We start from the raw sequence: 25,996 nt of genomic DNA on the forward strand, positions 1-25,996 counted from the left end.
ACCCTCAAGGAACTTACATTAAAATCTATAAGATTTTACAAAAGGAGGCAACAGCTATGGAAGTCTCAGTCTAGAGCTCCTTACCTGGTTGCTCCAGTCTCTCCTTGAGCTCTGGACTCTGTTTGTCCAATTGGTCAATTTTGATGTATTTCTGAAAGCCAAACCTACAGAAAAAAGAAAAAAACACCTTGGCACCCCAGCTCCCCACCATAATATTACAGGGTGAATATTGGCTGCTCTTTTGTTGGAAGCCCAGCAAGAGATGACAGCAATCTGGGGCAGCTAGGTGGCACAGTGAATAGAGCACCAGCCCTGGAGTCAGGAGGACCTGAGTTCAAATCCAGCCTCAGACACTTGATACTTAACTTAGCTGTGTGACCTTGGGCAAGTCAACCCCAATTTCCTTGCCTTCCCCCCTCCAAAAAAACAAAAAGGGATTACAGCAATGCCCTAGACTATAGAAGTGGGAGGCTCACTCAGAACTAAATGTGCTACATTTTTTTGTTTTTTACAATGAGAAAATACTGCAACTCAGGGCCTTTTCCTTCTCTCAGTCAAACTTGGAGTAGTGTGATTCCCAGGATCAAAGGGTCCTTGGGATTAAAGAAACTCTATTCTTTTCTTCAGACCACATTGATCCACCCATGGCTTTTTGCAAGACTCTAAGAAATGGAGGGAGATCACCTCTATGCCTCAGGCTAGTGTTACTTACTTGTCCAGATAGTATGAGTTCTCCTGGTAGAAGCATTTGTTATGGGTCTCCATGTGACTCAATCTGGTGTAGTCATTTGGGTAAACAAAAGACAAATGAACCTGGGGGAAGAGGAAGAAGGAGAGAAGACAGATCATCCATCTAGAATTAAGCATCTTCCCCTTAGTGTCTATCAGGTATTGACCATTCAGGATCTGGCCTCAGCATGCCCAGGATGGGAGTAAAAGAAAGAGTTACTGTGGTCTCTAAATGGGCCACGTCTGCTCCTTAGATCACTTCATTCCTTATATCTATTGCTCTATGGGGCAAATGTAAATTTTTAATCTCCTTTTGCCTGCCTGCTTTCACCCCCCATCCCCCCCCCACCCCCTTTATCCCAGCTCACAAAAATCTGTAGTAGCCAGCTTCACCCATTGGGTTCAGCCTCCTCCCTTCTCTTGCCTCCAAAACTTTCGTTCAAATTCTTTCATATTCCTGAAACAACCTTCTTCTTTTTGACCACTTCCTTCCCCTGCTTGATAACCCACAATTGCCAGTCTGGCAGCACCATTCCTAATCCCTATTGAAATCATTCTGTAAATCTGGACATATTCTGGGCAGTTTCATGCCTGTGTATTGTGGCTTTCTTATTAAACTTCATTCTCCCTGAGGATGGAAGTTATGCTATTTTTCTCCCTTCTGTATTAGGCCTTGGGGAGCTAGGTGGGCACTGGATAGAGCACTGGGCCTGAAGTCAGGAAGACTCATCTTCCTGAGTTCAAATTTAGTCTCAGACACTTACTAGCTGGGCAAGTCACTTAACCTTGTTTTGCGTCAATTTTCTCATCTGTAAAATAATTTGGAGAAGAAAATGGCAAACCACTCTAGTATCTTTGCCAAGAAAACCCCAAATGGGGTCATAAAGACACAGCAGAAATGCCCCAACATCAACAACTAGGCCTAACCAAGGGAATATACTCCAGCCTAATATACCTTGCACACACTCTAAATCATCATTTTCCCAACTGTGTTTTTCACAGTCCCTCTATTCCATGCAATGTGAACAGGATCATCTATTTTTTTTAAAGTTCATTTTATTTTATTTTCAGATCTTCATTATCTCCCTCCCATCTCTCCCTCACCTCTATTGAGACAATAAGAAATATAAAACCCTTACTACAAACATGTATGCAATCAAGCAAAACAACTTCCTGAACTGACTGTGATCCCCTTCCCCCCCAAAATGTATCAGTCTGTACTCTGAATTCCTCACCTCTCTATCAAGAAGTAGATAATTTGTTTCATACTGAGTCCTTTAGAATTGTGGTTGGTCATTGTGTTGACCAGAATTCCCAAGTCTTTTGAAATTATTTGTCTTTATGATATTGTTCCTCTATAAATTGTTCTACCTTCACTGATCACACTTCACTTTGTATCAGATGTTCATAGGAATCTTTTCAGGTTTCTCTTAAAACACAATAGTAGTAAATAGGGTTTTCTTGAGAAAATTTTCCCCTCTAAAATGTTAAATATAAAATGAAAATTTTAAAAGAATGTTCGCCATGAGGCATTTCACTCTTATTTTCTGGCACTGGATACAGTCTAAAGTTGCTTTGGAAGGTAATGAGGGAAGCATAGGAACCTTCTGGCTAAGGGGAATTTAGAAGTTAGATGGTAGGGCCTAGCTCTACAAGGCTAGGTTTAAAATTTTGCCAGCATCCATAAAACAGCAAATTGAGCAGAATGAAAATTCCTCATCTAGTTGAATAGCCTGTTGATTACCTAGGAAGGAAGCCTGGATTCCTGAATCTTGGGGTTCATTTCCCTTTATTCCTCTTATGTCTGTCTCTGATGCTAGACTTAGTCAGACATGAGCCTTAGGTACTACTAATCTGTCTTAGTTGCACAATCTATTATTTCAGAAACTGACCTTGGTTTCTGCTTTCAAAACTGTTATCTTCAACCCATGTAGGTCCTAGACTGGTCTTCCCAGCCACTGTCTTATGCTTGTCCATATTACAATTCTATGGCACCCTTGCCCCATAGTCTGTATAGGAATATCCTGGCTAAAACGTTTACCTCACTCACTAAGATTCAAAGGTTTGGGTTTAAAAAACAGTACTTTATAATTTCTACCAGGTCACATTTGTACAAATATGAAAACAGGTCTGATTTCCTTGATTATGCTGTACAATTCTCCCTTCTCCTTTATCCTGAGAGTATTTTATCCTACCCCAAGGCAGCATTTATAGGTCCTGGCAATATATTCCAAATCCCAAAATGTCCTATAGTCAAATTAAGTTTGGGAAATACTGTTCTAACAGAATACATCATTGCTGGTTGATTGACTCCTAGTGCCCAAATGTGACAGGTTCAACCTGTTCCAGATATCAATGGACTTGAGAGGCCCTGGGAAAAGCTTTCTTCATACCACTTATTGTGAGAAATGACTCCCCAGGAGTGGGTGACTATTTTCCCAGGTCCTTGCCAGCTCACCTACTTGAGTGAGAAAGACAGGTTAAGAATATAGGTGCTTCAAAATATTAGACTGGAACTTCCCAGGGGGCAGGAACTTGGATTGTGGATTCATTTTTCACCTTTAAATCCCCAGGATTTAGCACAGAGGACTCTACATAGAAGGTACTTTGTTGAATTTCTGGTTGCCAGGGATGATACAGGGAGAAAGCAGAGAATGTCTTAGAGACCCCATCTGTCCATGCCCCATGTTTCCTTGTCCTTTCCCCCAAAACCTCCCCAGGAAAAGACTTACAAACTGGAGTCCCTGGTAGCGCTGTAGGGGGAAGCCATTCACTAGGTAGCTGGGTTTATATTGGCAATCTGGTAGGACCCGGCGGAGTTGTGATTTAGGGATCAAAGGCACTGATGGGAGGAAAGGAAAGAGGATATAGAGGTTGGTGAGAGTTTGCAGTAAATGACTCAAAGCCATTGCTGGTGGTTCTCATCTTGATTCTGGTACTGCTCTACCTGGGTGGCACCAAATGGGCACCCTTAATGGCAAAGCACATTAGATGTTAGTCCCCAGAACACAAACCTATCATTTGGGGGTACTTAGGTTAGAAATTGGCAACCAGAGACATATCTCCTCACTCTATCTCCCTGTGCCACCCATCCATCCTCCCCTCTCATAGGTTCTCTGGGGAAGGAGTTGTCACCCACTCAAAGCCCAGAGCTCTGTCTCTCTATGTCCCCTTTAGTACTATCTCTCCAGGAATATGCTCAAGAAGGCCAAGACATGGCTTAAAGTCTTACTTTTGTATAGGGTATCCCGGGGATCAGGCCTCAGCATGTCAGCAGGGTGCTCCTGATCCGTGGGTAGGGGATCCAGGGGGCCCGTATGGCTGGCCACTGTCTGTGGGATGTGGGCCACCTCATCCATCTTGAGCAGAGTTTCATCTGGGCCCGGGGAGAGAAAAGTCAAGGTGGGTGAGAGGAGGCTGTGAGCTCTAGAGGGGGTCCAGAATAGAGCATGTTTCTCTCACTGTTCTATATGTACTGACTATTCAGCTAAGAGCCAAGATCCCAAGTTCCAAGAGACTTCAAAATGGCTTCTCTTCAAAGTCTTCAAAAGGCTTCCCATCTTCTAAGTCACCAGCCTCCTCCATGCACTCTCTCTCTGGTCTCAATCGTTCCTTTCCCCAAGATCTAAGGTCCTTACTGGCCCTTTCATTCTCTTTTCCCTCTCATTCTTTCATTTTGATTCCTGTTTATATCCATTCCTTCTCTTTTTTTTGGCTAAGTCCTATGCTTAGACTCAGAGGATTGCTTTTCTCTTCTCTCTGCCTTCTGGGTTCACCATTCTTCAATTTTTAAGACCAAAGAAGAGCTCCATTAATGGGATCCAAATACACATTTTTGCCTTCAACAACCAAAATCACTGCAAGCTACAGTTCATTTACTAGATGTTTAAAACTAGTGATTAACTATTTTCTCCTTTGGCTATATAGCTCCTCTAAGAGACATCATCTGGAAGATAATGGGGTTGGATTTGATGGTTTCTAAGGTCTTTACAAAGAGAAAATTTTATGACTCAATGAACAAAGCTTCTCAACATTTTTTGCGTGTCTCAGACCCTAGTGGCAGTCTGGTGAAACCTATGGACTCTCCTCAGAATAAAGTTTTAAATGTTTTAAAATTTATTTATTTTTAGTTTTCAACATTCATTTCCACAAGATTTTGAGTTACAATTTTTCTCCCCATCTTTCTCCTACCCCTCACCCCAAAATATCAAGCCTACTGAATACTCCTTCCCCCAATCTGTTCTTTCTTATATCCTCTCCCATGACCCCACTAACTTTCTAGTAGGACAAGATGGATTTCTATGCCCCAGTGACTATATATCTTATTTCCCAGTTGCATGTAAAAAACAAATTTTTAAGAATAAAGTTTTTAAAGCATAAAATAAAATATATAGGATTATAAAGAAAACAATGTGAAATACAGTTATCAAAATATTTCTTAAAAAAAAAAAAACAAGTTTATGGGCCCTAGTTTAAGAACCCCCGCTCTATAACCTTGCCCTGCTCCTGCCTCTAACTCAGTCTGGCTCCAGCCCTTCAAACCCACTACTTTAAGTAGCCCCAGGAGTGCCTGTTTCTCCTTCTCCCATGCTCAAGAAAAATCCCTGAAACCTGCCACAAAGTACCTCTTAGTTTCTCCTACTGCCTTAGTTAGCATTTACCCCTGCCCCCAATGGCTTCTCTTCTCTCCTCCTCCCCAACCCCCAAAAGTCCAGCAAAGATCAAGATCATAGCCTGATTCCTTGGGTGGGGCAACTCCAGTTCATCAGCTTACTCACCTGTGAAGAGGGACAGGGATGGAGAGTCAATGATTGTGAATTTGGCCCCAGGGTCATTCAGTCGCCACTGGAATAGCAAAAAGAATTGATGTGGAAGGTTGAAGGTGAGTTGTTTGTGAAACAGAAATAGGTGAGAGACAGAGCTGGAAAGTCAAAGGGTATTATTGCTTCTGTTACTAGTAAGCAACTAGTAAATTATTACTAAAAAGTTACTGCTAATAAGCAACTTGTAAGTTACTGCTAGGAAGCAACTAGTAAATTATTGCTAGGAAGCAACTCTTAAGTTATTGCTAATAAGCAACTCATAAATTATTACTAGTAACCAACCCATAAGTTATTACTAATAAGCAACTAGTAAGTTATTACTAATAAGTAACTAGTAAGTTGCTGCTAGAAAGCAACTAGTAAGTTATTGCTAGTAAGAAACTAGTAAGTTACTGCTAGGAAGCAACCCATAAGTTATTACTAGTAAGCAACTAGTAACTTACTGCTAGTAAGCAACTTGTAAGTTACTGCTAGTAAGCAACTCTTAAGTTATTACTAGTAAGCAACTAGTAAGTTGCTGCTAGTAAGCAACTAGTAAGTTACTGCTAGGAAGCAACCTATAAGTTATTACTAGTAAGCAACTAGTAACTTACTGCTAGTAAGCAACTAGTAAGTTACTGCTAGTAAGCAACTCTTAAGTTATTGCTAGTAAACAACTCATAAATTATTACTAGTAAGCAACTCTTAAGTTACTGCTAGTAAGCAACTCATAAGTTATTACTAGTAAGCAATTAGTAAGTTATTACTAGCAAGCAACTAGTAAGTTATCACTAGGAAACAACTACTATGGAAATAGTAAGCTTTGGTTGGAAGGGGGTATGACAGCAGGGTTGGAGGGGGGTGAACAGCCTAGGGCATACTCACTGCCACTTCCACATGATCTGTGCCTTGGTCATTCTGTTTGTGCAACACCTCAAAGTAGTACCTTCTAGAAGCTGACAGGCTGTGTGAGGAGAGAACAGAGAGCAATGTTGACAGGTGTCACTTTGATCCCCCAACTATGTTTAGTATAAACCCAACTCTTCCTTGATACCATGCCCAAGGTCCTATCAGCTCTGCAATGGTTTTCTCTGAGAGACCTACTTCCTTCTCAAGGGAGTCTTTGTTTGACTAGAAGATGTCTAAGGTCCCTTCTGGCTCTGAATCCTATCTTCAGACGTCATTTAAATGAATTGTCTTGGCTGAAGAAATTCAGAGTTAGCCACCAGGAGGCACTCAGGGGCCATTCTAATGAATAACCCTCTTCCATTAATTTCCACATGGTACAAAAGCTTTTCAGTTGGAAAGATCTGGCCATCCAGGTTCCTTCTCCCTTTTTTCAATCCAGGGAATACTGCAAGGTCATGAGGGAGCACAGAAGCTCTCCAAAGCTGGTACGGCCATGTATGCTGTACTTTTGTTTGTATGAATACAGATATCTTTGAGTTTGAGATAAATGGTTGTTAGACAATGAGCCTCAGACCAGTGTAGGGAAAGGATTGTTGGCCAGAGGGTTGGAGAATCCAGCTTTGCTTAATATCAATTCCCTGTCATTTCATCTTTTGAGACCTTATTTTCCTCACCTACAAAACGAGGATACTGGCCTAGATGATTTGTAAGGTTCCTTCCTTTGAATGCTAGACGATTCTTTGAATTATACATTGCTAAAGAGTCTGGCATCTCTGGCGTAGGGAGGACATGGAGAGTCAGACCCCAAAACTAAACGTTAGGGATGGGGAGGAGAAAGATGGCCCACTCACCTCACTGGCTTGGAAATTTGACTTCGGAATTTTCCAAACTCTCCAGGTGCAGTCCACTCCTTTCCTGTCTAGGGTTGGAGTGGGAGAAGAGCAAGAGGGAAAAAGGAAATGAAAAAAGAGTGAGGAAATGAGGAAAGGAAAGAGATGGGGAAGAGACAGGAGAATAGATGAGAAAATTCAGAGGAGAGGAGGGAAGAAGGAACAGAGGAAGAAAGGGAAAGGAGAGAAAGGAGTTTGAGGGAGAGGGTGGTTAAATTATAAATCAAAAGCAGGCTTGCCTCTGACATGAGACAAATCAGCTTTTCCTGTGTGAGCTGAGCAGTCCATCAACTGAGCAAAATTTATTGAGCATTTATTGAGATTTACTGAGGCACTCTGCCTAACAATAGGCAGTGTGGGGCATAAAATAAATATATTATACAGTTATTGTCACTGAAGAATCCCTCTGAAGTCACTTCCAGCTGTAGGTCACTTTGACTCAGCCATTCTTGTGCCTCAGTCTATTCCCTATCTATGCTTGGAACTCCCTCCTTCATCTCCACCCCCAACCTTCCTTAGCTTCCTTCAAGTCTCAGCTAAAGTCCCACCTTCTGCAAGAAACCTTTCCAGTCTGCCTTAACTTTTTTTTCCCCCAGAGGCAATTGAGATTAAGTAACTTGCCCAGGGTGACACAGCTAGTAAGTGTCTGAGGCTGGATTTGAACTCAGATCCTCCTGACTCCAGCTGTACCCTTCCTTGATCTTAATGCCTTTCCCTGGGGGTGCTTCAATTTGTCCTATATGTACATTGTTTGTATAGATTTGCATGTGGTCTCCCCACATTAAACATGTGAGCCCCTTGAAAGCAGGGACATATCTTTTTTTTATACTTTTTTCGCTTTTTGGAGGGGGGAAGGCAGGGCAATCAGGATTAAGTGACTTGCCCAAGGTCACACAGCTAGTAAGTGTTAAGTGTCTGAGGCCAAACTTGAACTCAGGCCCTCCTGACTCCAGGGTCGGTGCTCTATTCACTGCACCACCTAGCTGCCCCGACATATCTTTTTTCAGTCTTTCTTTGTATGCCCCAGAATTTGGCATGGATTCCTGGCACACAGACGGATCTTTTAATAATGCTAGCTGACCGTGTAAAACAGGTGTGTGGGGAGGAGATGTTAGAATCATTCTACTCTCTGCACTGAGCTCAGGTGAAAAGAGTGACAATTATGGTGATGCTATAAGATTGGAGACAGACTCCTGGCTGCCCAGAACCAAAGCAGGGACCCACTGGGGATGAGAAGACTTGTACCTTGCCAACACTAGCCATCAGCTGGAGGCCTGAGATCTGGTCACTGGAGCTTAGCCATAACTCAGCGTTGTCATCTGCAGCAATGGCAAACTGAACATCTCCTGTAGGAAGGGATGAGGTAGAGGGGTAGGGGAGAAGAAGGAAGAGAGTCCAAGATTAAGGGACAAACTCTCCTAGCTTTTTGTGAGTAACAGCCTGCCCTTGGGGCCAGCTGATCCCAAAGGGGTAACTGTGCTCTGAGGTTGTCATGGCAATCTCCTAGGAGTCAGACAGGAGGTCTGAACAGGGAGCTGAAGCTACAAAGCCTGGCAAGGATCAGGGGAATGGGGACTGGAGCATCAGGAAGCCTCTGATATTTGATATAATCCAAAAGCGAAAGCTCCTTCCTTGCCTTGTCAGTCAGCTTGCCTATTAGACTTACCCTAATTCATCTCTTGTCTCATAGGAGGTCACTGTAAGGAATGAGGGGACAACTTGGACTAAGATCTTTGGAGGCAGAGGCCTCAGAGGTCCATTATAGGCTCAGCTGACCCTTGCTGAATCCCTGAGGTTTAACCAGCCTGGGGCTGCCCTAATTTCCCAGCTCCAGATCCATTTGGGGGATATTTATGGTGGGTCTTTGAGAGAGAGGAAAACTGCACTCAGGGGCAATAGAGTGTGCAGCTCACAGAATCTGGTCTCACCATCAGTGAAAGGGTGCAGGTAGCCAAAGATCCGGAGCCCATAGTTGGTCCACTTGGGGGATACGGCTAACTTCCTTATTGTAGTTCGGGTCTGAGAAGATCAGATTGGGGAAGAAAATTAATAACCAGACCTGGACACTATCAGAAGTGAGAGACATGTAAAGAGAGAGAACAAGAAGAGTAAAAAGAAGAAAAAAGTTTATGACAACTGAGCTAATAACCTAGGGATTATTAGTATTTATTATCTTTTTCAGGATGAATATTAACCTCATATGATAAATCAGGTCTACATGCTCCCAACTCAAAAAGAAATCAGGCAAAGAGTCTGGTGGGAACTGAAATATTCTAAAATTCTTGATGTGTTTGATCTTTATGAGACTGTTAGTATGTGCTGGGAGAAAATGCAATGAAGAGGGATGAGTAGATTCTTATGGTCTTACAGCCTAGGGAAATGGCAAGCAGCAGAGGATTCCCTAGGACTTGGTGAGGGTGGGGAGAGGTGGACAAAGAGGAAAAGATAGTTTGCTGAGGGAAAGGAATAAAGATTAGAATAATAGCAGGTGTTCTTGGGTGGGAGTAGAGGAAGGGAAAAGAGGGAGTGAATGTGGAAGGGAGAAAGGATTAGAGAAAGGAAAGAGAATAAACTTATTTGTTCCAAGGAAGGACTTTTGGGGTATTATTTGGTGGGGGGAGAAGAAGATGGAGCTAGTAAAGTTTAAAAAAAAAAAAGAAAAACTGTCAACAAAACATAACAATTGAACAGAAGAGAAGAGAAGGAAATTTGGAGGGAGACATGAACAAGCAGGGAAGTTTTGGAAGTAATCTGTTACATGCTTAAAAAAAAAGAACCCAAGTTGTATATAATAGAGATTCATGGGTTCATGTGAAATTATCCTTTTCTTTTCCTTGCATATGGAAATGCTCAAGATTGCTGATGCCAAGTTCATGATAATAAAAGGAAAAAAATTAAACTAAGAAATGAGAGAGGGAACTGAAAGGATTGGAGGTGCTGTTGAGTGTAGGAGTTAGAGGAATTTAAAGTGGTACAGAAGAAAAAAGAATGGCTTGAAAGAAGGAAAAGCTCAAGGAATAGGAAGTGGGCAGGAGTGTGTGTGTAAGGGGTCACGTTAGACTTGATGAGGGTCATGGCAAGCAGGAGGCAGGAGCAGCTCAATGCTAGGGAGAGCAGAGAAGACAGAGACAGAAGCAGAGGGGAGGCCGAGGCTGGCACTCACATGGGGGTAGAGTGGATAGTGAAGATTCCTTCGGAGTTGCTGGATGGAGCTTCCACACCAATCTTCAAACACATGCAAGTTGGCACGGCCCTGGAACTGTAAGAAGCAAGTGAGGGTAAGGGGGGGGGGGGGTGCGTCCTCTGATAATGTACTGAAAAGTAGTTCCATGTCTGCTCTGGGACACTCAGCAGGCAGCCCCATGCTGGGTTGGTGCAGCCAGTGGGAAGGGCCTTCTGGGCTATGATCCCACCACCTTTGGGAATAGGTCCTTCTCAGAACCCAACACCCATGCCCATATTCTGGGCTACTAAGGAGAGCTGTGCCTGGCACTCAGGCTCGGTCACCCTGACCCTTCCATGCCAGAAAAGCGTCTGGCCTTGAGCTCCCAAGGGCAATGGGCATGTGAGAATGGTATCAATGACAGCAGATAGGCCTCAGAAGAGGCGGAAGGAGGAAATCCAGGAACAAAGGCCAAGCTGGGTTTCATTTAAGTTCCTGATCTCTTCTTCCCTCCCTCCTCCTCCTGCTGCCCCATGAACAGAGCTCCACAGCTGTCTGCTGGTGAAACCTTATCCATCCTGGTCTTCATGCTCCCTACTCACTACTGTGGGAAGCAGCTGGGAAAATTCTGCAAGGAGGAATCTGGAGACCTCATGATTGGGGGGAAGGGGAACAAACCACACCACAAAAGCATCTGCTCCCAACCCTCTCTACTGATTCTGTCCCTGTGCCTCCATCTCTAAGTCTGCCTGCTCAGATCTGCCCATGGTTATGAATGTGGAAAAACTTCAACTTCCCTGGGCAAAGGGGCAACCATAGAGTCAACAGAGGCTGAGAGACTATGTAGCACTTTCCTCTCTCCTCTGGGTATCAGACCTGCTGCCTGAGTGGCAGATAGGACCTGGAGTCAGGTGGCCATTAGGAGGACACACCTCGGGGACTGATGATGCTTGGATCACATAACCACATTCTTACAGTCAGTGGGAGGGCTTGTGGGGGCGGAGGAGGGACAGGGAAAGCCTGGCTTTATTGACCCCCTGACAAAGAGTTTCAGTTTACACCATCCCAGGCTCCTCACTCCCACCTACGCCTGATCTCCAGACTGGGGGTGGTAGGGATGCAGATATGAGATTTAAATAGGCTTCACCTCTTACCTGCTGGACTCATGTGATATGTAAATCACCCAGGATAACCTCCAAGAGAGCTTTGTTTGATTTCCTGGGCAGAGGAAAGGAGTGGAGGCAGCAGAGATCAGAGCCCCAGATAGAAGTAGGTGTCACAAAGCCCGTAGTGCTGAGAGATCCCAGGGGCCAGGAAGGAGGGGGGAATGAAGAGGAGGGAGGGAGGGGAAAGAGAGAGGGAGGCCAAGCCCCTAGATGTGGATAAGAAAGAGAAGAAAGCATCTGGGGGGTGGAGAGGGACGGAGGACCCTGACTGAGCAGCTTGGCCCAGCCCCATGAGAAATACCACCCTGAAGCAGGAGACACTGACCACTCTGTCACTTCAGCACTTGCTGGGCATTTCAATACTTTAGTAAGTTCAGGGGGTCTCATCCTAGAGTCTGTGAACTTGTTGTTGTAGAGATTTGGTTGTGTGTGTATATATTATATATGTATATGTGTATATTTGTATGCATATATAAGTGTATATAGAATTGTTTTCAATATAATTGATTTCCTTTGTAATCCCATGTATTTGATTTCATGCATTAAAAAATATTCTTCTGAGAAGACTGCCATAGGCTTCACTAGATAGCCAAAGGAGTCCTTGACACAGAAAAGCTTAAAAGCCCCTGCTTTAGTGGGTCCGTGACCTCCCTACGAAAGGCATGCCAGCCACCAGTGCAGATCTGACCCAGTCTGTGGCTGTCATCCCGTATAATTCTTGTCTGTGGCCTTCCATAAAGCCTTTCCAAGTTCACATTTATCCCGTGCCTTAAGAATTGCAAAGCACAGCCCAAACAACCCTGGCACATAGGCCAAGCCACAGCGAGGGTAGGACAACTAGAGCTTACTCTCCTTTCGCGTGGCTTATATTCCTTCCGCAGCAAAGGTGTGACTGAGCTCAGCACATGATTGGCCTGGATAAGAAGTTAAAATAGGAAGCTACCAGATAGCTCTGGATCCCCAGCTGTCCCCCCCCACCCATACCAACAACGTAACCCAGGTGAGCATCCTCACAACCCACACCTCAACATCCATAGGCTTCTGCCTGCTGGTGCCAGTGTTCCAGGAGCCCTGTTCTTCCCACACCTGGCCCTCAACTGAACTTGTCTTTAAAATAAAAAACTTGATTCAAAGTGCTTTCTGTTCTGCTTGCTCTAGGCACGTGAAAATGTTACTGTTGGCTTTGGAAATGTCCAATGCTGGACTTATTGGCCTGTTTTGTGGATGAGGATACTGAATTTCAGACAAGTAAAGTGACTTGTCCAGAGTCACACAACTCAGATGTACTGGATCTGAGTTATACTGAATCTGATCAACTCAAGGAATGTTGAGCCTTTAGAAGACATCATTATCCAGGGAATGTATGTGAGGGGCATGGTGGGTCAGGATGAGGGGGAGTGGGGAGCAATTGACTGGGAGATTCCAAGGGGAGGAAGAATGGGGACATTGTGCTATATCTCAGAAGTTCTTTAAGCCAAGTTTACAAGATTCCACTGTCTCCTCCAAGTGGCTTCACTGCTCCTTCCTGCTGAACTGCCTTCCCCTCCCAGCCCCCCACCCCCACTCTTCTGACTGGGTGACTTTAAGGGCAATGCTCCCTAAACCCACACATTTCCTGAGCTCCACCAAAGGACTACTACCCAGAGAATTCAGTCTGGTTCATAGGTAAGACATTCCTACCTTCGGTGGATTGAATAGTTTTGATTTGGGGGAGGGGGCTAACTCCTTCCAAGGGGAGACAGTTACTGGGGGAAGCAACAGAAGGGGTAGCCTGGGGAGGGGGAAGCTGAAAGGCGTGACCTCCCAGGAGGACTTAAGTTTACAGGAATTTCTGTTTCCAGAATTTTGAGAAAAGACACTATCCCAAGGATTATTAATACTTAGGTAGTATCACTCTTAGAACTTAACCCCAGTTTCTAGTCCCCAGAAATGGACCATAACTGACTATTTATGAGTCCTTAAGCTAACAGCCTTGTCCTGCTCTCCAGCTCTGGGTTGGACAAGCTTTTCTCACCACCCCATTTCTGATCTGGATAATGCAGTATTTCACAGCACTCTTTATCTGGAAAGGGGTGAAGAACACTGCCAAATCAGCATGACTTTCTACCAGAGGATGGGAAAAGTAGGAATGATTCTCCCCAATATAAAGAAAAAGGAACAAAAACGTAGAACACAGCACTGATTCCTCCAATAATTCAACTTTTTATAGAGTGTTTTAAGGTTTGCTTTTCTCAAAACCATTTTGTGAAGGAAGAAGTACAAGTTAGCCCATCCCCACTCAATAAATGAGGAGAGGGAGGATCGGAATGGTGAACCAACTTGGCTGTGGTAAACTAGCTTATGAGGCAGCTGGTGGCACAGTAATAGAAGACTAGACCTGGAGTCAGAAAGACTCCAATTCAAATATGGCTTCAGTTATTCACTAGCTGTGTGACCCTGGGCAAGTCACTCAACTGCTGTGTGCATCAGTCTCTCCAAGTGTAAAGTGGGGATAATAATATCACCTACCTCCCAGGATCGTTGTGAGGATCAAGTGAGATAATATTTGTAAAAATGCACTTAGCATTTTAGCCTGGCCTGTGGTTGGTGCTATATACATGCTAGCTCTGAAGATGGCAGTGATGATGTGTGAGGACAGATTCTTTGAACCCAGGGCTCTTTCCACTTTACCAGACTTTCTAGCACAAAGTGCACCTTTGGCAGGAACAAAAAAGTCGTAGAATTTTCTTTCCATTTAAATCACCATAAGTAAGTAGATAGACTAGTCTTCAGGCCTATCAAGGTTTTGATTAATCAACAAACCTTTCTATTACCAATGTTAGGCAGACAAATAGTTACCCCAGTATCACTTATCAAGTAGCCACTGACCACCTCTGTTTGGTTCTTCCTCCCCTGACCCTGACTGAATAGGCTCTTCTTTCTCTTGCTGGCTTTCTCTGGACCTAAATTTCTTCATCTGTAAAAGGAGGGGATTTTGACTTCTCAGGTCCCTCCTTCTCTGATTCTATGATGCTAGAGTCCACAGGTGCCTCACACCTCTTACATAGCTCTGGGGGTTCAGAGGTTCTTATTTCTTTTCTTTTCTTTTTTTTTTTTTTGCCTTTTGGAGGGCAATTTGGGGTTAAGTAACTTGCCCAAGGTTACACGGCTAGTATTTTTGTGTGGGTGTTAAGTGTCTCAGGCTGGAATCAAACTCGGGTCCTCCCAACTCCAGGGCCAGCGCTTTACTCACTGCGTCACTGAGCCACCTAGCCGCCCCCAGAGGTTCTTATTTCTTTATCACATTATTCCACCCTTCAACCAGCTGACCCAGATTAAGATTTCCCTCTTCCCCTTGAGATCTTTTCTCTATATTTTCCCTTTGAAGTAGTTCTTCCATTCTTCATAGGACCACTCAGTTTCCCCAGATAACCTGAAGAGAAACAGGTGTTCCTCTTCTGGCTTTCTTACCCTGGGGTCTGTGAATTTTTTTAAAAAATATTTTGATAACCATATTTCAATACAACTTTATTTTCTGCATTTAAAAACATTACTCTGAGAAAGGGATCCATGGTTAAAGTCTGCCAAAGGGGTCCATTGTCCAATGAAGCTTAAGATCCCCTAATCTAGTTCTTGTATCTTCTCTAGAAAGGAGATGGACACCCTGTATCTTGACATACTGATTCCTGGCTGGTATTTGAAAACCAGTTCTGCCATGGAGGTCAAATTAAGGCAGGGGTGTACTGGCAAATGTTTACCAACTGGTTCTGTGCACGAAAGTGGGGTGCAGGACACAGTTATAAATCAAATTGGCATTGTTAATTTTCCCTATCACTTTTTAAAATACAGACAATCAACAAAACAAAAAAGTTAGCCTTGTTTTGTAGGTGCTGTGGTGCAAATGAAAATTTAACAATCAGCTCTTGGAGTTGGAGCTAATTCTAACACACTCTTTGATCCAGGTAATGGGAAGGGAAACCACAGGAAAGACATTGTTCCCTTTAGAAGATTCTGTCCTACTTCACTGTTTTCATGTGAACATAGTAATTAACTAAGAAAACTACAAGGCCAATGGAACAATGCAGCAAACATTTATCTGAATGTTAATGATCATCATTCACAACACAAATACTTCTCATTTGCAGAGTATTTTATAAAGCAATTTCAAATCATTTAATTTCTAATGAAGTAGACATGGCAGGCAAAATATTATCACTCTAACTTTATATATGAGAAAATAGAAGCTCAGAGGGTTTAAAAAAATGTGCCTAAGCTAAGGAAGGAAGGTAGGACAATTGGTGTTAAGTGACTTGCCCAAGGTCACACAGCTAGTAAGTGTGTCAAGTGTCTGAGGTCGCATTTGAACTCAGGTCCTCCTGATTCCAGGGCCGATGCTCTATTTACTGCTCATGCTCTTTCTAAGACATTCCATTCAGCTAATGAAGAAATCCCACCCTGACATTTCCCCTCTTGATTGGTAGGGATCCTGGTAAAGGAGTTCAATCAGCTGACTGGCTAGGCTTGCCCTGAATAAGGATTTTCTATAAGCATGCCATAAACCATTACTTCCAGGATAAAACACAGTGTGTAAAAGGGCCAACTTGGTTTCCAGAGCCTGCAGAAAGATTTGTAAATACTTAGTTCCACACTAGCCTGGTGAATCTACTCAGTCAGAGGTTACTGGCCTTGAAACCTGACCAATCCAAATCTCACCACACCTCCAGAAATAGGAAGATGAGGGTCCAGTCCCAGCTGAGAACTGTCCAATGCACCATTATCCTGAACATGTGAGATAGGAACACACAGCAGTGGACTTCATGAGATACAGCTAAAAATTCACCATGAATGGCTTAAAAAAATGAAAAGTTTCTACTATAATACGTGAGTTTTTCCTAAAAAAACAATGAAACTATTGTTGAGGCTTAATTGGTCCGGGGGATCAAGGCTTAAACTGTTGACCTAGATTCTTGGTCACCTAAGGCATAGAAGGACAGTACACAGCTAGTCAGGGTTCCTCAGGCTCGGACTCCCCAATATTATATGGCTAAACAAATCCTAACCCAGTGTTAGACAAATTCAGAGGTGAGGGAATTGTGCCCCACTGAATCAATGCTGTATTTTGGTGAATCATCTTTTCTATGTTATTGTTGAGCAAATTTCCTTTTGTTAAATATTACAAGATCAACCAATGTTTAATTTCATTCAAATCCTGAGTCTGAACCACTGGACCAGCCTGTGTTGAATCAGGCCTGACCTGAAGCAACATACACTTTACCATTCTAGGTGAGCAGAATCTTTGTTGTACATCTATAATGGTTAGAACCCCTATCGAATGTTTTGGGGATTTGAAAGCTACATTACTTGTTATTTTTGATACCAGAAAAATAAATAAAAGTTAACAGAGACAACTTCTCAGGTCTATAATAGGCATATGACGAGTCAATATGATCTAAGTCCTGTAAATGAATGCAAGCCCACTAGCCTTGGGAACAAATCAATCAAACAATGCTGGAAGTTCCAAGATGCCTTAAAGGTTGTCTAGTCTGCTATGTACCTGAAGAATGATCCCTTCTGATAATCCCCAATGAGGCGTCACCAAGCCTATCTGGATTCCTTTAACATCACTAAATATGCCATCTTCCAAGGAACCTCCTTCTAAAAAAGCTTCTTCTTCAGGCTGAGCATTCTCCATTGTTTCAAACATTTCACACAGAGTCAAGCAACCAACCATCAAGGGTTCATAAGTACCTACTAGGTGCTAGGCACCATTTCAGGTGATGGGCAGAGAAAGGCCAAAAAACCCAAATAATCTCTGCTCTCAAGAACCTTCCATTCTATTAAGAGAAACAACACGTACACATATAAGTAAATTCAAGGCAATTTTGGCAAGTGGGGGAGGAAGCTGGGGAATGTTAGGAGGCACCTCATGTAGGAGGTAAGATCTGAATGAGCTGAGGGGTTCTACAAGGTGGTGGTGAAGAAAGAGGATGTTCCAGGTGTGGGAGACAGACTGTACTACAACAAATAAGCCAGTTTAGCTGGACCAAAGAACGAGTCCCCTCACTATGCTGATCCTGCTCCTCAGAACATTCTGTAATTTGTCAACATTCCTCTTAAAATGTGGTGTCCTAACACTGAACAGTGAACCTAACACTCCAGGCATGGCCTAAGGTAAGATGGCGCACTCTTCGGTATAGGGCTAGAAATGCTGGAAGAGAAACCAAGGGAATAATCATAGGCAAAGAAGAAATAAAATGACCTCTTTTTGCAGATGACATAGTAGCTTACTTAAAGAACCCTAGGAAGTAAACTATAACTAAAGCAATAGCTCCAGCAAAGTTGCAAGATATAAGAGAGATCCCCTTAAATTCTTAGTGTTTCTGTGTATTACACACAAAACTCATCAGAAAGAGACAAATTTGAAATCACTACAAATGTATAAAATACCTGGGAGTCTACCTCTCAAGACACACATGGGAACGATATAAAACAGTCTTTACAGAAATTATGAAACTATAAAATGCTCATTCCAGTAACTGGAGAAACAATAACTTCTCATGGCTAGAACAAGCTAATATAAAACTAATGACAATATTACCTAAATTAGTTTAATTATCCAGCGTTTCACCAATCCAACTACCAAAGAATTATAAGTCTAGAAAAGATGATAACGAAATTCACCTAGAAGAATAAAAGGCCAAGAATCTAAAGGGAAATAATGGAATAAAAGGGGTGGGGAAGGGAAAGGTGACCTGGTAGTAGCAAATCTCAAATTATGATATAAAACAATAATCATTAAAATAATTTAGCACTTAATTTAGCAAATTAGTTTAGAAATGGAAAGGAGGATCAATGAGGAAAAATTAGGTATACAAGATACAGAAGCAACCACATATACTCAGGGTATAACTTGAGAATTTTTTTGGACCTGGACAATGTAGGAATTTGTTTTTCTTGACTATGCATATCTCTTAAGAGGCTTTTGTTTTTCTTTCTTTTTTAATGGGCAGGGGTAGTGGGAGTGGAAAGGAAAAGTGGATTTTCATTCATTGAAAAAATAAAATTTTTAAAAGAAGAGAAAAATCACTATTTGACAAAAACTAGAGGGAAAACTAGAAAGCACTCTGGCAGAAACTAGATCTCTAAATGTATACATGACCTATACCTAAAGGATGACATCATAAAAAAATAGAGACACAAGAAGAAATTACTTTTTGGATCACTGGATAGGGGTTGAGTTCATAATCAAATAGAAAGGGAAAGAGAGGACCACAGGAAGCAAACTGGACAATTCTGATTACATAAAATGTAAAAGTTTTTGCAGAAATAAAATCAATGTGACTAAGAATAGAAGTAGAACTATAAACTAGGAAACTATCTTTCCAGAATATTTCTTTCATAAAGGTCTCATTTATAAGATTATATAAAAAACTGATTCAAGTTTGTCAGAATAAGAACAAATCTCCAATTGATAGATGGTCAAAAGATGAACAGGTAGTTATCAGAGGAAGAAATCAAAGGCATTAGAATCCATGTTAAAAATATTCTACTCTGAAATTCTACATATATGTCATATATCATCATTCCTACTCATAAGATTGGAAAAGCTGACAAAAAAAAAAAAAGGAAAATGACCAATGTTAGATGAGCTTGTGGGAAAATAGACATATCAATTCACTTCTGGCAGAACTGAGAATTGTTCCAGGTATTCAAGAAAGCAATTTGCAACTATGCCCTGACAGTGGCTAAGCGGTGCATACCTTTTGACGAATGATAGCACTATTACCATCCCTCCTGAGAGATCAAAGAAAGAGGAAAGGACCCATGGGTACAAAAATATTTCTAGATGTTCTTTTGAAAAATTTAATTTATTTTTCATGATCCAAAATCTATTTTTTCTTTCCCATTCCCCACTTGAACAACAAGAACAAAAGTAAAAACTCTCCTAACAAACATGAGTGGTTAGGCAAAATAAATTCATGCATTGGTCATGTTTTGTTTGACCACGTATATTTACCACAAGAGTTTTATCTTTCATTTTTTTCCTCACTTAAATAGACTTTTGATTTAAAAAAAATTAAATTGAAAAAGAAAAAATAGATGATAAGGAGTCCATCAAGATAGTCCAAGTGTATGTGTGTTTATATGAATGTGTATGTGTGTGTATATGTGGGTATGTATGTTGTGCATGTAGTTATGTTGTATAATCCATGGACAATCTTCCCAATGTTCTGTAGGCTTTCCTCTAGGTCAGTTCATGTTGTATTCTGTGTGTACACACATATATGAACTTGTACATATGTGTATGTATGTATACATATGTGTATTGTGTTCATATAAGTATATACTAGATATATACACATGTAGTGAATGAGTGACATAATAACTAAGTGAATGAATAAGAGACTTCCTATGTATTGTATATGTTGAGTCTCTCATTAAAATGTAAGCACTTGAAAGCAGTGTCTCTATTATGTATCTGCATCCCCAACTTAGCACAAGTATTAGACATTCAGAAATTATTTAGTGAATGTTTTTCATCATTCATTTATAGTTTGTTGTCAGTCATGTATGAATCTCCATGATTCCATTTGGGGTTTTCTTGGCTTTCTTGGTTTTCTTTCCTTCACTGGTTTTCTTTTCTTTACTGGGGTGATTTGCCATTTCCTTCTCCAGCTCATTTTACAGATGAGGAAATTGAGGCAAATTAGGTTAAGGGACTTGGCACAGGGTCACATAGCTATTAAATGTCTGAGGCCAGATTTAACTCAGGTCTTTCCTGATTTGAGGCCTGGAGCTCTATCTACTAACCACTCAGCAGCCCTCATCATTCTTTACTGAATGTTTATTGGCTTAGAATCCCACTGTTCAAAAATATGCTTAATTTCATGAGGAAAAATAAAATAATGTCAAAATCTTGTGAAGTCAGTGCCAAATATTGTAAAAACAAATGATTATAGCAAAAAGAGGCTGTGTTGAATATTACAGGGTTTTTTTAAAATATAAAATGTATAAAGTTTATAGAAGTTAATTTAATCATCCTATAAAACGTCCATACTTGCTTGAAAATTATAGAGAATACAAGATCCCTCTGTGATTAGTATTAGTAGATTATAAAAAGGAATTTGGCTCTGGGACAAAATATAGCCTTAAAGCTCTCTTCCACGAAGATATCTTCCATGCATATGTTAAGATTATTTTTTTAAAAAATTGGGGGGGGGCAGCTAGGTGGCACAGTGAATAGAGCACTGGCCCTGGAGACAGGACTACCTGAGTTCAAATCCAGCCTCAGACACTTGACACACTTACTAGCCATGTGACTTTGGGCAAGTCACTTAACCCAATTGCCCTCCAAAAAGCAAAAGAAAAAAATATATATATGTATATATATATATATATATATATATGTATACATATACAACCACCATAGAGATAACTTTATTTTACAATCAATATCAAGTAAGAAATAAAACAAGGAAATGTATGTTAGCTAAAGGTATCTGCCATGATCATGTAGAAGGTACAAATGGAAAAAGGGTTTTCTATGGATAGAAATAGAGTGCATGCTGTTGGAGTCAAAAAGACTCCAAAGATAGGAATCCTTACTAGCTTGGTGATCATTTAACTTCTCTGTTCTCAGTTTCCTCATCCATAAAATGGGGATAATAATACCAGGGTTGTTGTAAGGATCAAATTAGATAATACATGTAAAAAACTTTACAAACTTTGAAGTGCTATGTAAATGTTAGCTCTGGAAGGCCAGGTGGTCCAGTGGATAGAGTTCTAGGCCTGAAGTCAGGAAGACTTCATGAGTTCAAATCTGACCTCAGACAAACTAACTGTATGACCCTGGGCAAGCCTCTTGGCCCTGTTTGCCCCAGTTTCCTCATCTGTAAAATGAGCTGGCGAAGGAAATGGCAAACCACTCTAGCATCTTTGCCAAGTAAACCCCAAATGGAGTCACAGAGGGTCAGACACAACTGAAATGATGGAACATCAACAACAACAAATGTTAGCTATTGCCGTTTTTACAATTAGAGGATGATAATGGTCCTCTTTGTGTGCAACATTGAGCAAGCTGTGTCAAACCCAAGAATAAAAGGGAGTTTACTAGTGAGGTCCATAACCATGCAGAAAAATTCAATCTAAACATGTACATAGAAAAGAGAGCAACTAAAGAATGTGATTGTCCCAAATATACCGATTACGGAGTCTATAGAGTAAGTTCGTGTCTGTGTGTGGGTGTGTGTGTGTGTGTGTGTGTGTGATTGTGCCAAGACTTCTAGCATACGGCATACTTTTATACACATATGTCTATTACACATGCCAAATATGCATGTCCATACACACATCTATTCACACACATAAGGCATGTGCATAAAAATTTCTATCTTCACACGTATATGTGGGTATGTATGTTATGTATGTAGGTATGTGTGCATAATCCATGGACAATCTTCCCAATGTGCTGTAGGCTTTCTTCTAGGTCTTTTCATGATGTATTATAGGTATACACACATATATATGATTTTATGTGTGTATATACATATCAGTATATAGTAGATATACACACATGTAGTGAATGAGTGGTATAACTAAGTGAATGAATAAGAGACTCCCTATACATTTTATATGTGCATGTTTATGTGTGAACAAGCATAGTATGCATACACATTTATATATAAACATATGTGTATACCATGCGTGTTTATACACAATCATACACACATAAATATGTGTATATATACACATATTACATGTCTTCACATATGATAAGCATTGCAAATAGAAAATGAAATTCCACAGGAAGAAGAGATCAGGTAAATTACATTTGTAACATTACATAGCACTTTCAATAATCCTAAATTGTTCTCTGAAACATTTTTAATACAAATATGTTCCCAATTATTCAGTAAATTCAATTCAAGACACATTCTAGTGATATAATGTGATTAGGAATCACTACAATCTCCAAATAGCAGGTGACACAAAAATTGCAATTGAGAAGCCTGGAAAACATGGCCAAAGATGTGCCCAAAGGAGCATAAAAGATATTATCTAAGAAATATGTGATCAGAAAAGGAGGTGGGCGAGTATCTAGAGTAAGGAAGAACAGATGGAGAACTTGAAGACTGCCCTGGCCTCTACACAATACAAAGAGAAAGGCCTATGGCACATTGGGAGGATCCTCTGTGGTGGTATTAGAGATATGGGCAAGAGTCCACGGAATGAGAAGATACAGATGGATTGAGATCTAAACAGCTAAAGGGAATACCCACTCAATGAACCCACTGAAATATTTGTAGATTGTTTTGTGACATCCAGTCTGCATGCTTCTCTATTCATATGTATATACATAAGCTCACTGTGTACTTCTGGGGTCTTTTCTGTGTGTTCAATGTCTATCTCCCTGAGGAATAACTTTTTAGTACTAAATTTTAGTAAGCTGTGACTCAGATTCAATCTAACTGAGATTCAATCTGGGCCACTTGTCAGTACAAGTGGCACAAATGCTTAGGCTCCTTAAGAGTCTACCCAATATGGCGAATCTTTAATAAACTTTACTTTGACTGAAAAATTTTTTTTAGTAAGTTATATTGAATAGGATTTGGAGGAATTGTGAATCAGGGAACAAAAACTTAAAACAATCTATAAAAACAAAACTGCTGTGCTCCCTAGTCATGGGGCAAGACCAGTTGGAGGTAGGGGACACCAAGACCCCTACAAGGTCAAAGTTGCAAGACTTTCACTTCTCTTTCACTTTTCAATTCCCTCTCTGTAAAATGGGAACATATTATCTACTACTGACCTTATGCCTATTAGAGGAAAAATCTAATGATAACTTTTATCCCTAGCCATAAAAATTCCCAGTAATAATAACTTATTAATTAGAGTGTGGTATGGTGGAAATAGCATTTGGATTTGGGTTCAGAACTAAGTTCAAACTTCTGGCTGCAGGGTGACATTGTACAAGTCATGGCTTCACTCCTGAGAGTGCACATGGCTTCTCAAAGCCATGTGTAAAATGAAGGGGTTTGTTTAAATCATGTCTAAGTTCCCTTCAAGCTCTAAAATCCCAAGTTTGTATGATGCAAAAATGCTTAGGAAACACATTCTGTTATCCTCTGCCCTAAAATTATTTTTAAAAGAACAGAAAAGGGAGAAGAAAGTTCAGATGTCACAATGAGGGTCCCACCTCTGAGATCCAAGGAACAGGCTTGTTCCATTGCTGGTAGCTCTCACTCCTGAACCCACCTCTGTCCGGCTTTTGGACCTGGGCCACCAAGCAGCATCACAGCAAAGAACAAAACCAAAAGGAAAACAGTGAGTCCATGGCAGCAATAAGGCAAGAAGGGGAGAAGGACGCGAGAAAAAGGCAGGATTTGGAAGAAGGGCTGATGATCAAAAAAGCTTCAGGGTCATGCTTTTTTGAAGCGGTGATTCAAATGAACAACAAATAAGTGCCCAAAGTCTTCAGAGCCCCAAATGGGACATTTTAGTGGAATGAAAAAGGGGATGTAGTTCCTGACTTCAGGGAATTCTCAACATTAAGGCCCATGACAAAAATCACTTTAATTGTAGCCTGGTCTGCAACTCTTTTGTACACTTACCATCGTGGGTGTGGTGATCCTATATACATGCTTCCCTTTACAATTAAGTGCTGAGCTCCCTGAAGAGAAACTCAATATCTTCCTGTTTCCTACATTTCCCTTCTCCCTAAGTCTAGAATTAGAGAACTTCAAAGTTGGAAGAGACCTAGGAGGTATTTTAGTCCAACTCATGATTGAATGGGAATCTCCTTAGCTACATCCCCATCCCTCATTCTCTGATTGAAGACTTGCAGCAAGAGGGAACTCACCAGCTCCTAAGGAAGCCCATTTCACTTGTCAACAACTCTAATTGTCAAGATTTTTTCCTTATATACAGCTAAAAAGTACTTCTCTGCATTATCATCTTCATTATAATTATATTATTATATATTATTAATTACCCATTATTCTTAGTTCTATGCTCAGGCCTGAGAGAACAAGCTTGATCTTTCTTCCACAGCATGGACAGCAGATACTTGAAGACTACCTATCAGGCAGGCACTGTGCTAGGCAGAGGAGATACTGAGACCCAAAAAGAGAAAGGAATATAGATTTAGACATCTTCTCTAGGCTGACCATAAAAGTTACTTTAACTATTCTCCATATGGCATGGCTTCTAACCCACTTACCACCTTGGTCACACACCTCTGTCAATATCCTTCCTGTGTCAGCAAGAAGAGTCAATTGTTCTTTCTACTATATTGCTTTACCTTCCCGCCCCCCACGCCCCACACCAAAGGATCAAAGAATTAGAGCCTGTAGGAGCTCTATGAAACATCTAGTCCTTCATTTTAAAAAATGAGGAAACTGAGTCCCAGAGAGGTTGTTATTGTTGTTTTTCTGTCATTTCAGTTGTGCCTGACTCTCAGTGACCCCATTTGGGGTTTTCTTGGCAAAGATACTGGAGTGGTTTGCCATTTCCTTCCCCAGTTCATTTTACAGATGAGGAAACTGAGGCAAAGTTAAGTGACTTGTCCCCGGTCACACCGCTAGTAAGTGTCTGGGATTGGATTTGAACACAGGAAGGGAGTCTTCCTGACTCTGCACCTGGTAATCTAACCACTAAGCCAACTTGGGGTTTCAAAGAAGTTAAGTTCTTCAAATGCAGCCCAACCTATGTCTCTCTCCAGTTTATTTCTCCACTTCTGTCCCAGTGGCCTTCTCATGCTGGCAAGAATTCTGCCCCAAGAGCTCCTCCAGTTGGGGATTTCCTCCCTGAAGCCTCCATTTAAGGAAACATCCATGCCAGCCACACTCATTTCAAAGCTGACCCAGTCTATGACTCCTAGATGACATCTCCACCTTTGTTTTCATGAAGGTGCCTTCTCCCCCTTCCAGATATCCAGCTCCCTTTATGTGCTGTCTTTACACACTACAACCTCCCCCACACAACCCCCTCCCCCACCAATTAGAATGTAAGCTCCCTGGGAGAAGGGATTGTCTTTTATTAAATTTTCTTTTCTTTTCAAACAAAAATCAGACTTTTCTTCCACCTACTTTTCCTCCCCTACCCCACTGAGAAAGCAAGAAAAACCAAACTCCCATTACAAGTGACTTTCTTTTTATATTTGTAGTCTAAGCACTTAGTACAGTGCTTAGCATGCAGCAAATGCTTAATAAATTCTCTCTGCCTCTCAAGACCTCCTTTCTATCTCTTCTTTTTCCTTTCTCTTTCTTCTCTCTTCTGTTTCTCTTTCCTCTCTCCCTCCTCTCTCTCTCTCCCTTCTCTCTCTCTCTCTCTCTCTCTCTCTCTCTCTCTCTCTCTCTC

General features: G+C 41.3%; 1 protein-coding gene across 2 annotated transcripts in view; it reads right to left on the reverse strand.

Annotated features, from left to right (window-relative positions):
- Positions 1-25,996, reverse strand: part of B4GALNT3 (beta-1,4-N-acetyl-galactosaminyltransferase 3) — a 173,258-nt gene that overhangs the window by 15,528 nt on the left and 131,734 nt on the right. Inside the window, exons 3-13 of one of the 2 annotated variants that reach the window (XM_069094357.1) lie at positions 23,835-23,912; positions 10,494-10,589; positions 9,259-9,349; positions 8,576-8,676; positions 7,292-7,359; positions 6,417-6,495; positions 5,508-5,574; positions 3,962-4,105; positions 3,462-3,571; positions 713-813; positions 85-164 (exon numbers count right to left, since the gene is read on the reverse strand). In XM_069094357.1, coding sequence (XP_068950458.1) covers positions 85-164; positions 713-813; positions 3,462-3,571; positions 3,962-4,105; positions 5,508-5,574; positions 6,417-6,495; positions 7,292-7,359; positions 8,576-8,676; positions 9,259-9,349; positions 10,494-10,589; positions 23,835-23,912 — 1,015 coding nt within the window. The remainder of the gene's footprint in view (positions 1-84; positions 165-712; positions 814-3,461; positions 3,572-3,961; positions 4,106-5,507; positions 5,575-6,416; positions 6,496-7,291; positions 7,360-8,575; positions 8,677-9,258; positions 9,350-10,493; positions 10,590-23,834; positions 23,913-25,996) is intronic. The other variant, XM_069094358.1, reaches the window with a different exon arrangement.

Source organism: Petaurus breviceps, unplaced genomic scaffold (assembly GCF_028583685.1).
Source record: "Petaurus breviceps papuanus isolate PSGF00001 unplaced genomic scaffold, PetGlider_PUasm1.0 216, whole genome shotgun sequence".
Classification (NCBI taxonomy): Eukaryota; Metazoa; Chordata; class Mammalia; order Diprotodontia; family Petauridae; genus Petaurus; species Petaurus breviceps.